This window comes from Schistocerca gregaria, chromosome 8 (genome assembly GCF_023897955.1).
Source record: "Schistocerca gregaria isolate iqSchGreg1 chromosome 8, iqSchGreg1.2, whole genome shotgun sequence".
Lineage (NCBI taxonomy): Eukaryota > Metazoa > Arthropoda > Insecta > Orthoptera > Acrididae > Schistocerca > Schistocerca gregaria.
This window is the reverse complement of record NC_064927.1, coordinates 401,488,111-401,502,048: the sequence shown is the minus strand read 5'-3', so window position 1 is coordinate 401,502,048 and position 13,938 is coordinate 401,488,111. Positions and strand designations below refer to the sequence as shown.

Genomic DNA, 13,938 nt, shown 5'->3' with positions numbered 1-13,938 from the left:
TGTTGCCTGTGTCTATGTGCCTGTGGTTCTGTCAGTGTGATCATGTGATGTATCTGACCCCAGGAATGTGTCAATAAAGTTTCCCCTTCCTGGGACAATGAATTCACGGTGTTCTTATTTCAATTTCCAGGAGTGTAGTTGGTGTTCAAATTTGAGTAAAATTTTGTAAATAACATCATTTTAAAGTTATTTATTTGTACAACCCACTATCGCAATTTCGATCGTGTGGCCATTATCAAGTGGTACAACTGCCCTTCAGCACATGTCAAAACCTAAAAACGTTTGACATGATTACGGGTCGTCATAACATCTCTTTGTTGTCTCTTTAATATTACCGTTATTAATATCTTTCAAATAGATCACAAACTGGTGTGCACTGTTTTGCAAGTTATATTGTCGGTAGACTTCCATTGCATCTGAATTTCATTTTACTGATATCTCCATGTGATCACTTAATTATACATGTTCCTTAATTATCCCAAATACAATTATGTGAATATTATTAAAGAGATACACTCGATTTCGTTTCCTGCCCTTATCAGAAATTGTGCGTAGTTTCGTATAACCTCGTTGTAGACAGGATGTTCAACCACAAACTTTCTTCTCGTCTCGCAGGTATGTTCGCTTGTGTCAGTGACATGTCTGATACCATGAGCAGTTTCCTTGGTATATACAGTATGTAGTGAGTGTAAGTGCAGATATTTCTATTGTTAACATTTTAAAGAACATAGTTCTTATTATAGGAAACAGTGATCTATAATTATTATAAATAAAGTGAAAGCAGTCTTGATCGTATAAATTTTTTAATGTCGTGACCAGTTTCGATCTTATTATAAGATCATCTTCAGACCATAGATATCTGCCGGAGACGGTGACGGATGGTAACCCTCTTGCTTGTGGCTCGTGGTGAACTGCGTAAAACTAAAACTAAGTACTACTATAGTACTTACTAAGTAATACTGTAGTATTGAAAGAACTGTGACTGACGCTCGAAGAACAGGGACTTACATGCAGTGAGGATAGAAAATAGTGCATTGAGAATGGCTAGCTACTAGCCGAAATCTGGATATACGCAGTAAAATCTGAAAAAAGGACGACTGATTACTGCACCCTATAATTTGTAAGTCACATGAAAGTCGCGGTGTGCACCCACTTTTCGAATTGAAGATAACCTGATAATAATTATAGCTACTATTATACCAATTACAATCCTGTAAATAAGCTTAAAAACTGACACAGTTTAAATATTGACTAAAGAGAAAATGAAATAACGATGTAGTGCAACATTAACCTAAAAATAATTGTAATGGCAGAAGTTATTGGTCACGACTGTTATTTTGGATAGTTTCCTGTTCTTTCAGAGGTATCCGTCTGTCACGCTCAGTGATGTGTGCATCTGTCGTTCGTGGGAAGAGAATAGCAAATTGTCTTCCAGTCACAGGGTATGATTTTTCCCGTGGTTTCTCGAAATGAGAGGAGTTTTAGGGTGTTGCTTCTCAAAGTTTTCCCAGTATAACTAGTGTTAAGCATGTAATTTTATCGACGACGCCAAGTCATTAACCTCTAACTGAATGATTTCTTCCGTCTCCTGTTGGAGTTTTCGTGGCGTTGAGCTTAGTCCCACTTGCGGCCATGGCGACAATCAGTACACTCTTTAGCGATGTGCAGGGTTGAGATAAAGTAAATGCTCTTCATATACTGGATGGCTACAATTCAAGTTTAGCTATTCACGGAGGCCCATTGTGAGCTGTAAGTATCGTTTGCTACTGGAACTTAGTATACATGCTAATGTAACAATGACGAACAGATTTAAATTGGAAAAAATAGTTCCAGGTTTTGCCACCAGTTGCAAATCTGGCGCTATACAATTTTTATATGAAGGTATTAAAACCAAGCAGTCATTTGACAAAACGCGTCACCAGTGAACAGTATAGCAATCGAGATGGGAGATTTTGCATTGTTAGTGAGACTGTTTTATATGAACTGTAGCAATTACAATGTTTCACCGAGAGAGTATCGCCGACTGAAGAGTCTGAGGAGAGCTCTAATATCATTAATTGGTTAAAACGAGACGATTCTGAAATTCGAAAAGATGGATGATCTTGGTGTGTCACATGGAAGAGGAAGCCTTCCTATCCCGCTGGAAGTTACTGTCGGGGTTTTGCTTTCTGTTCCTGACAATGCAACACATGCCTCAGATAGTGGTAGTCATGCAGTGTCACGAGAGTTGCCCACCTGTGGTCAACAGTACGGAAACTTTGCGGTTTATTTTATACTGATTTACATAGAAGACCTGGGCCGTGCAGCAAATAGAACCTTGTGATCTACAGTAATGTTTTGAATTCGCTCTTCAGCTGCTGGCACGAATCGAAGTTCATGACATGCTGTCGGGAAATGTTCTATGTATTGCCGCGCTGTATTCTATGGAGTGAAGAGGCACATTTTACACTTCTGGGTGCAGTGAAGCATTGGGCAACCAAGGGATTATTTTCTGCGAGATCTGGCTATTCTCAACATCCACTCAGGGATTTTGCACCAAACCACAGTGTCTCCGAAATTTTGCAAAGTTTCATGATCTCTTAGTTGTGGTGGGATGGTGGGGTGAGCAACATGTACTGCTTCTGATCGCACTTAGGGTAAAACATTTTGTTTGAGATTCTAATCACATATTTTATTTTATAATATAGGTAATCAAGGAAACAATTAAATTCAGTTATCAAGGGAATTAGGTGGCTAAATTTGTCTTGCGTCAAGTTTATAGGCTTTCAGCTTAGCTTTTGGAAGGGCGACATGTTTTCATTATTCAACCAGGCTGGGATTTCTCCATTGCGCTCTAGAGGTTTCCTTAGGCAGAGTGAACTGTCACAAGCCATGTCTGGCGGTAAGAGCTCGCAGTTCGTAGCAATTATCAGGAGTTTCTTTTATTAGCGAGCTTACCTTGCTGTGACTTCCCTTCCAGCTGTAGCGAGTGTTCGATTTTTAATACAATCACAAGAAAAAGTTTGTCCGAGCCTTCCGTGACGCGACCCTTTGCTGTCAGAACTGTGTCCAGAGAGTTTGTTTAGAAATCAACCCTCGTAAGAAACAATAACATTAAACTGATTTTTCATTTGTTAAATGATTACTGATACTCGAGTAGAGTGTAGTTCACTGGTCTTTTCACCTATGTGCAGTCCACAACTCCTTTCCATATCCTGGGACTAGCGAGATCATCTGTCCTGCTTGCGAAATGTCTTTTTAAATCATTAATGAAATTAATTCCGTGATCAGTGGTGTAGAAGTCGTATAGCCACATTCTGTTGCGCGTTGTAGACAAATCAGTGGAAGATGTCTCAGTATGTTGTCTTACTGACTTCAGGCTGCATTGCACTCGTCGGAACTTTCCAATAGACACTGTCTATACTTGATAACAAGCACACGAACTTCATAAATTTATTAGATATAGCGAAAGATTTGTCTCGTATTTTCAGTGGTTCAGAATGAAACAGGTAGCTTCAATGTGTAAGGCTGATCTGACTAAAAGAACAACGGGCACCATTTTACTTGATAACAGTTCGCCCTATAGACACAACGCAGCGATCTGCTGAATAAAACTTTCCAAATCGCTAATGGCAAAAAAATAATCAAAGTAGTCAAAGAAAGATGTCATTAAGTTCACAGTTGATAGTTATATTTTCATACAGTAAAATATAACACAATAATGGAACCATCATAGTAGCATATAGTGACGAAATACAAGGAACGACAAAAAAATTTCCTTTCGAAAGCCGTACAGTCCAGAATTAGTGTGCAAGTTACAAAAATCGCCGCTAGCATTGAGACAACCATCCCCCCGACGCACCTGTTTCACGATACCCGTGTTGTAAAACACCGTGTCCTGCTACTGGAAGAAGTCCTTAACTGCCGGCTGTACATTCTCATCCGACAGGACCGTTTTTAAAGGGCCGAATGCGTGATAATCGCATGGTCAGACATCAGGAGCAAATAGCGGGTTCTCGAGTGTGTCCCACCTGAATTGGCATAACTTCTGTGTTACGATATTTGCGATATGGGGAAGCGCGTTATCATGGAGCCGCGTGGAGCTTGGCGCACCATTCCAGAACGGTGCTTTCCGACAGACATGGAATGCCATACACGTTCTTCATTCTCCGATGGGTATCCAACGGTGTTTTTCCATCAGCGAGCAAGAAAACAATAAATACACGTTGGTCCTATTTGGACCATTTAACGATAACAGCCACTCTTCACGTTTCCGCGTTTACCGCATAAAGTCGGAAAGTCATGAATGCCACACTAATCTCTTGCCAACACGTCGACACGTCGATGCTTATACGAGAATTGTCCAGAAAGTAAGTTCCGGTCGGTCGCTAAATGGAAACCACAGTGAAAATCAGAATCATTTTATTTGCAAGAGTTAGCTACACTTACCCGATACTTCTTTACATAGTCGCCGATCAGACTTCGACGTTTGTTATACCAAATCTCCAACACCATCGTCATAGAAGACCGCCGCCTGTTCTTTAACGACAATTCCTTACACTGGTGTACAGCGCGTAGCCTGCGTCCAAGTGTTGTCTTCGTATCCAGCGTTTCATGTGTACAGAGATGATACTCAGGACGATCCAATTAGGGCTGTGTCGTGGATGATCGAACACTTCCCATCTAAAACGCTGCAGGAGCGTCTTCACTGCCCCTACAGAGTGATGCTGAGAATTGCCATGAAGAAGAAAGTGCGTGGCAGCTGTGTTCAGTGGGCTGCATTCATTAAGTCGAAGCCTCTCAGCTGGCCCTCCTACATGGCGGGAGACATCGTTGTTCTAGGCACCTTTTCTCGCTAACAGTGCGCTCACAACTGAAAAGAGCATCTTGATGCGATCGACGCTCATGCTAGAGACACTACCCGACACATCTCTGCAAAGCTTCATTGGAACTTACTTTCTGGACATACCTCGTATGGAGTCGCTCCATGCAGCATATACGCTGCAGCAACATCCTCACACGAAAGATTTTTGATCGCCTTTTATAACTTCTCACTAGCCCTTAAACCAGCACAGCCGGCCACATACACAGTCCACTTACGAGGATTACTGGAAGACTATCATATCATTGCAAGGTAGATACAGTTCCCTTCCTCCATATAGCGCAAAACACGTTCTGGAGTCCACAACAGGGAAGATGAATGATTCCCTTGTGCAAGTCACAAAAATTTTCTTCCTGTCCTTAGCGAAGTTACAAACATTCAAGTATTTAAGCTAAAAGCTTAAGCAATATTTTCGAATGGCGACAATGGCTAGCGGACTGCACGAGATGCGCGACAAGGATGGGAGAGTTCCGTGAGAGAAATGCCGCTATACCATAACCTTAGATTACATGTCGTTTTACAACGCAGGAATAGCCAGGAAGCGTTCTGCTGCAGGGCCAGGCGGTGTCGGCGGCAGCGTACGACAGCTCGTGGCTGGCAGGGAGCAGCCGCTTCAGGCGCGCCATCCGAATCCTGATGTGCCGCGCCGAGAAGCCGCTGGTCCTCACTGCAGGACACTTCTACCCCATCAACAAGCCTGCCTTCCTCTCGGTGAGCAGCACTCAGCTCTCCACTTTACGCCCAAGTATTCTGCTGGCGACCTCCCCGCTACATCTCTGCTAGACATAGAGGAAACAACAAAACAAAACACGTTGCTATACCTAATATTTACTTACTTCTTGCTTATTTAGACTGACCTATTAACGACTTAAGGCTCTCTCTTACTTCTGACCAAGAGCAGCACTTACAAAAAACTAACACGTAGCAACAACAATAACAGTAATTTGCATTATTAGTAAATATACTAATTTGCAGCAATAAAATGGTTGAAATAGCTCTGAGCACTAGGGGACTTAACCTCTGAGGTCGTCAGTCCCCTAGACTTAGAACTACTTAAACATAACTAACCTAAGGACATCACACACATCCATACCCAAGACAGGATTCGAACCTGCGATCGTAGCGGTCAAGTGGTTCCAGACTGTAGCGCATAGAACCACTCGCCCACCCCGGCCAGTCAGTAATAATAATAGTAACACTAATAATGATGATAAAACAATGGAGGCATTAAGAATGGTCTCAGTTAATAGATAACAAACTCAATAACATGAAACTGCTTTATTAACAAAAGCTAATAATTGACGACAATAATAATAATAGTAACACTACTAATAATAACACAATAATGGACGAATTAATGATGATAATGATTAGCTTGGTGCTTTTGAACCCTTTTTGGTATTAGAAGAAGTGGAAGGGATAATGAGAGAGGAGAGGATTGAAACGAACGTAACAATGGCTGCTGGAAAAGAATTTCTGTAAAGAAGTCTGTAGACAAGGGGAGGGAAAAGTACTGGGCGAAGGATGGCTGATGAGAGAGAGCTGCAAGAAGAGACAGCAGTTGCGATAGAAAGTGGGTCATTAGCTGTCTTTTGAAGTTTGAAAGCATTTCAGTTTCTGTAATATTCAGAGAAAGATTGTTCTAAAGTCGGGTTCCTGATACATAATATGATTTAGAGAAAGTGGCAGTGTTTTTTAGTGGTACAGACAGGATTTTACGTTGTTGGGAACGAGAATTACTGCTGTGCTGTTCAGATGGTAGCGTAAAGGTTGAAGATGAATAGGAAGGACTGGAATGATTGAGAAGACGATACAGGAAATACAGGGTGTGGAAAAGAAAATTCCGTGTGACTAGGGCTTCCCGTATGGTAGACCGTTCGCCTGGTACAAGTCTTTCGAGCTGACGCCACTACGACGACTTGGCACAGATTGGGATGAAACTATGATGATAAGGACAACACAACACCCAATCCCTGAGTGCAGAAAATCTCCGACCAAGCCGGGAATCGAACCCGGGTCGTGAAGCATGACATTCCGTAGCGCTGACCACTCAGCTACCAGGGACGGCCAATACAAAGTGTGATAATCTCTACTCTTGTCGGCACGTAGCCATGATAACTGCCCATAGGCAGGAATGATATGGTCGAAATAGTGTACATCACAAATGAATTGCACAAATTGCCAATTCTAGCCGGAGTGAACAGTCATACGAAAGTCCTTGAGGAATGCGATCACCATAATCAACGATGGGGAGTCTTTTTAAGTTCGAGGGCGTAAGGGATCCGTGATCCCACGAACATAGATGTTAGTATCCGTTACCCAGGTCGATAGTAGACAGGGGTCGATTGTAGAGCACTGCAGAAGACAGTGAGACTAGTGTTGAGTGCGAGTAGTACAGGAGAGTGTCGAGTGACAAGTGCGGGAGAGTTACGCGAGAATGGTGGTCGAGTGAGTTGTAAACCGTAAAATTCACCGGAGTATGACGAGTGAGCACGTTCCCCTGATCGCCGTGGGGTTGACCCTCACTAATACCGATTCGCGAGTGATATGAAACAGAAAGTGACAAGTGCCGGATTACGTGTTTCGCGTCAACCGCGCCGGCCCGCAGCAACCGTGGATTGCAGTGAGGATTGTTGTGAATGTTAACCATCAGCATTGCCTGTGACGAAGCACTGAATATCGGTCATCAATAAAAAGGTATAACCGTAATTAGACGTGTAAGGCGAAAGTAGCAACTGCCTCAGAATTTGTGTGTTACTATAGAAAATACAATACAGTTTGTACATCGCAACCTTCGTGGTCCTTAATAATAGGCAAACTTTCAATCATTCCACTATTTAGTTGCAAAACAGCCGCACTCGGTTGAAATACCCCCGAAACCACAGCAGAAAAACCGATAGCCTTTCATCCATTAAGCACACGGTCATATAATCATAATAATTGTTTGGTGGCTTCGATAAATTACACAAAATCCAATAAAGGAATTTAAACGGGGGTGTTTCAAGAGGAAATACATTTTTTATGTTTCTGTAATGAATGAAGTGACGCTGACACCTTCTTATAGGCAGCACTTGTGTATTCAGTCCAGTTTAGGTGATGGTCCACAGTTATCCCCATATTCTTTGCAGAAGATGAAAAGGTGATTTCTGTGCTTTTTAGAGTTAAGAGTGGATGAAATTCTCTACATTGAGGAGTAATAAGTCTTTTGGTGAGCAACTAAGATTGTTTGCATATTAGATGGAGTATGTTTCAAACGTACGTCCGTGCCTAAGCTGATGAAGCAAGTAAGTCAGTATTTACGTTGTGGATGGCTTTGCGCAAATTTGTTGGTCTTGCACTTAGGAAGTATAACTGAAGGTCACCAGCATATAAATGATATTTCCAGTGGGAGATAATAGACGACACATCATTAACATATAATGAGAAAAGTTATGCGCCAAATACTGTTCCTTGAGGAACCCGTAATACTTCTACTCCCCTGTCTTCTTCGTCCCGATCATTACACACGGTTGGCGGCATGTAAAGTATTTGTGGAACCATCCTACAGCACTCGCAGAAAAGTTTTGACCTTTGAGTTTAGCAAGTAGAATATTAAAGTCGACGTTGTTGAAGGCATTTCTGAAATTCAGGAAGCACTTTACAGTCGCTTCTTGTCCGTCCACAGCTTGTTTCAGTTCGTCAGTCACTTTTGTAAGAGCAGTCGTCGCGATGCGAATTTTCCGGAAAATAGATTGTCATTCATCCAGAAGGTTACTTGATTTTAAGTAAGTGATTAGTTCATAGTGAACTATTTATTTAAAGCCTCAGATAATGTTAGTACAATGCAAATGGGCCTGTAATCAGTAACTTCCTTGGTAATTTTTTTTGGGCAGATATTTTCCGTTTTTACCGATCATTGGGGTGATTCTGGAGGTCAACGGATATGAATACACGTTATTATGGGTGGTAATGGATCGGCGAGGAAACTGACCATTTGTTTTCTAATATTGTCGTGTCCTACAGCTGCAGAACGAAATCGCGCAGTTATATTCCTGACTTTGTTAAGACTTGCCTGCTGCAGAAAAAAAGAAAATTCGTTTCTGTCGATCGCAGACACATCAGCGTATAACATCCCAGCTCCTCCACCAAATTATAACATTTCAGCTCCGCAACACCAAATTAAAACGTTGCATTAGGAGGTGTCTGCTTCGTGCAAAACAGGTCTTGAGTTCATATTGACGACAACAAGTAATTCTTCATTACAGACGTTTATTTACAAACAGAACTGACAGACTTCACAGACTCAACAACTGACTCTCAGAGCTAACCGCACTGCATATCCGAACTGGCAACTGACAACTCCTAGGTGTATTAATATCTTTCCAAACAATGAGAGTCTTTGACAATGTTTTGTTTACAATACGATAGCAATTCACGACTTAAAACTAAATTAGACATTACAGAATTTTAGTACAGATTAAAGTAAGTAAAGGGATCAGTACATATAAATTCTTACAAGCATAATTTCCAAATAGATTTTATAACATTTTTCTACCAGCTTCTGGATAACCTTCACCAGATTTGTACCGATGTTTCCAGAAATATCTTGACATTTGATTCTGGATATTTCTTGAGTGATTTAGAACAACTATTTATATGTAAAATGATTTAAATCGTGTTTCAAAACGTAAATAAATCTTTTTAGCAATATTTCTTTATACAAATCGTCTTTCGAAATTAGGTTATGAAACAGTTTTCACAAGTTTTCGTATTTTTGCGATCATAATATAGAATTTCTCCATAGAAAGTTCCAGAAGTGTGCATTAAACGTTCATTTACAGACTTTCTCTTTAGCTGGTGAGTTTTTAAAAGTATCTTGTCCATATTATACGAAATAATTTAGCTCAAAACTGATAATTTATACAAATAATCAGAGCTACAGCAAACAGTGAGTCTTTCTTTTACAAAATGAAATATAATTACAAAATTGAATGAAAATAGGTTACTAACACTAATATATATTTACATTAATTCCATTTTTGTTCTTTCTGTGCAAAATGTCCTAATATTGACACAGTACAATATTTAAACACCACCAAAGTTTCCCTTTACATTTTGCATATCTGTATCGAAATCCCCTAAAAGTCTACAGTATCGAATACTTAAATATGTCCCAATATGTCCTGTAATGTTACAAGGGGATTCGCGTACTTGAGCGTTGGCTTGGCTCTGAGCACTATGGGACTCAACTTCTGAGGTCATTAGTCCCCTAGAACTTAGAACTAGTTAAACGTAACTAACCTAAGGACACCACACACATCCATGCCCGAGGCAGGATTCTAACCTGCGACCGTAGCGGTCTCGCGGTTCCAGAGTGCAGCGCCTAGATCTGCACGGCCACTTCGGCCGGATGTTGAGCGTTGTTCAAGTAGATATGTAGGTGTGGCGAAGTACTTATTCAGCTCCTCAATAGGAACGAGAGGTTCAGCTGGAGGTTTGAAGTTTGCTTATTTCTAGCGCTCGTTTATTTTCCCACAAGACGGAGGGCTTGTAAAAGTCGATTGGATTGTGTAAAAATTGGACAGTGTAAAAATTATCACTTTGTGCAGGCACTGATGACCAAACTGTTGAGCGCCTCACAAACCAAACATCATCATCGCCATCATTATCAAATGGTTCAAATGGCTCGCCTATAACTTAGAACTAGTTAAACCTAACTAACCTAAGGATATCACACACATCCATGGTCGAGGCAGGACTCGAACCTGCGACCGTAGCGGTCGCTTGGTTCCAGACTGCAGCGCCCAGAACCGCACGGCCACTCCGGCCGGCCCATCATCATCATAAGCATCAAATCACCCTACGCATTAGACAGAAATTTCCTATTCCGGAAGCTGCGGGTGTCAGAAAAATAGTGTGGGATGATAGAATGTTGCAGCGAGTCCATCACTTCCCTCGTACTGCAAGCGCAAATGTGAACGTATTACGTTGTGTTTGGTGCACAGCACGACAGTCCTTTCTTGTGGTGGTCAGATGCGGCTGGCCGGAATCTTGACGACTAGTATGCTCCCCTTCACATCCCCACGCAATCCAACACCGGGCCAATGTCCAAACCAAGCGCCCCGAAATCTGGGGGTTGCACGCTTCCGCCAACCGGCCAACTACAAAACCAAACCTGAGGACCTCTTCAAACACTGTCATGTGTTGATAACGCCGCCTCACGCAATGACGTGGCATCTCCGTGTCCTTCATAGTGATCACACAACATCTAAAGCCGTTCACGCCACTTCTATATCCTACGAGACTTGGCCACACCAGTAAACACAAACAACACTGACGCTCTATGGAGGCCGGTCTACTTGTCAGAGAGAACTGTAATCATTTACACGCCCGCAGATGATGTGGACGTATACGTCGTTGCATTGACATCCAACCACGTATTCTGGAGATTCACTGTTTTTGTCAGGCACTGTATGACTTCCATCATACCAGCATTTGTCGTATGATAATTAATCAGTGTAGTTCCTTTTTTGGTGACTAAAATCTTACGCACTGGCTGTCAAACTACTTTTATTAACAAGCTACTATTGGTTTCACGTCGATGCATCTTCAGGTGATCGGTTTTTCTAAACAGTCAGGGCGTCGCAAAGCGATTGCTTAGAGCCAAATCTCATAGTTCATAGTCAGGACAGAAACAGATAGCACGCTAAAAGCGGCAGTCCACGGTGAAATTTACAGTTAACACTGGCGCTGTACACAGTTTTGTGCTGCCCTCGGCACCGTGCGCCGCAATTCCAATCAGTTTAATCGTGGACTACCGCTTTTAGCGCGCTATCTGTTTATGTCGTGACGATGAACGATGGCACTTTGCTCTAACGAATCACTTTGCCAAGCCATGAATGTTTACAAAAGATATAGCCTGAAGATGGTTCTCTGTTTTTGCGAAAACCGAAGTGACTTTTCAGTAAAAATACTTGAACTGCAAGAGAGGAAGATTTTATTCACCATGGTGAATTTTAACTATGGTAGTCCGGCATTTCAAATAATATATCCCATATTTCAACATCCTTTTATACAATATGTAGCAACACTGAATTATAAGGCAAACAGGTATATCCAGACGTTCATATTATCAATAATGAGTAACACACAAGCACATTTAATATAAGATTGATATAGCTCACTAAACATCTTCTTTGACTTAACAGGTGTTTAGTTTAAATTACAAATAACTTAACGATTTGCCTATGTAAGCTTTATTTGGTAACAGTATGTATTTATATCGAATCAAATTAATTCATAGCCCCTTTATCTTTCTTCATACTGTATAGAGGTAGATGAAGCTGTAACAGAAAAAAATAGAGACAGCGTATTTACACAAGTTAAAAAATATATTATTAATTAAAGTGCAGATGAATGCCCAAGAATCACATCTGACAAAATGTAGCACACAAACACCAAGAAATAAGTTTTGAAGTTATATCTAGAGTGCAAATTAAGAAAGGTGATTAATGAACAAGAAATTTCATATTCTCGTAACCTGCTCCCCATTTGATACATGCAGGACCAAATATATTATGAAACGTCCCCTTTGAAAAATTTATACACGACTGTGCTTAATCTGACACACAATATTTTTAGCTCAACACAATCTATCAAAAATCCCTACAAAAGAATGGCCCTGACTAACATTAACCTATACCTTTCACAAATCACTTACCTCACAAAAATCTTCGTTACTCGAGCTACTGCAATACAGTGAGCACCACTACTGCCAGCTAAATAAAATATTCAAACTACTGAAGGCACTAACTACTGACAGGCATAGTTAGCAAATGAAAGATTTTAATACAGAACAGACAATGTATTTATCTTAATAGTCATAATATATAAATCAGTTCGTGACACCAATTCTTACAAATTTTAAAACTCCGCCATCTCTCTTCCCACGTCCACCACTGCTGGCGGCTCACCTCCAACTGCGCAACGCTACGCGCTGTTAGCATCCAGCTGCCGCTGCCCAACACTGCAATGGCAGACAACAATGCAAACTAAACACAGACTGCACACGGCACAGCCAATGATTTTTCATACCGAGCGCTAAGCGGCGTTACCAATAAGAAAACCTAAACAGCCTACTTACAATATCAACACGTTTTTTCGAAATACCTTCCTGCAGGTTCGTTACCGATTAATGGGCGTTAAAATCTATTCCATAATAAAGGATCCGATGTGCATTAAATTTGTTGTGATCTAGTGTCTGAGTCTAACATACGCCTGAAAAAGATTGTGGTATCATTCATGACTTCTGTGAAGTACGTTTCAAATTGCGTGACATGTGCAGAGAATGTGACATTATCGATATAGAGTGTCTGATTCCTGGAACATAAGGGCTTCAAATAAGAAGAAATATCAGTGAAACCAGTATTTTTCAATAATTGAAGTTATTGATCTGTTTAATATTGAAATCCGAGATGTTGCAACGAAAGTGAAATGTTACAGCATCAGAGAAAAATAAATCATGAAACCAAATACAATACTCTTCATTAGACTAATCACTGAATATAATTTGCAGCGCTTTTTTATACCTGCAATATGTTGCTCATTTTTAAAAAACATATTTAAAACAATAACAAAAGAGAAACTTAAACCACAGCGTACTGTTTAAACAAAAGCATTTCTTCCATTGTAATTAAAAGTATCAACGGATCGCTAGAGAAATTGATACACGCGGAAGATGTCGAAGAAGAAACTAAGCAAAGTGATAAATTAAGAAGAAGAAACTAAGCAGAGTGATAAATTAAGCAAACTTTTAAATATTTCTGGACTAATATTTCGAACATAATAAAGTATTACTTACGTTGTGGAAGCTATTGCGGTACAGCTTCCTAAACAGAAAGGTCATATGTAACGATTCTAAGAAATCTTTAAAAAATTCATATGTCATTCAATATCATAATTAAATGTCCTTTGGCGTTGTTGGCTGTTAAATCCCATTGGGTGGGTTCAGCAACCTAGTCGGAAAGGGTGTTTTTCTTCCCCACACTTTGGACCCCTATCTTTGTGGATATGCAAGAGCTGTGTGGTATGCGTGTATG

The 13,938-nt window shown here is 40.7% G+C and overlaps 1 protein-coding gene across 1 annotated transcript in view; it reads left to right on the top strand.

The window, feature by feature from the left end:
* The window catches only part of LOC126285215 (odorant receptor Or2-like), a 78,829-nt gene that overhangs the window by 48,948 nt on the left and 15,943 nt on the right, over nucleotides 1-13,938 (top strand). The window contains exon 4 of the mRNA XM_049984518.1: nucleotides 5,417-5,572. Coding sequence (XP_049840475.1) covers nucleotides 5,417-5,572 — 156 coding nt within the window. The remainder of the gene's footprint in view (nucleotides 1-5,416; nucleotides 5,573-13,938) is intronic.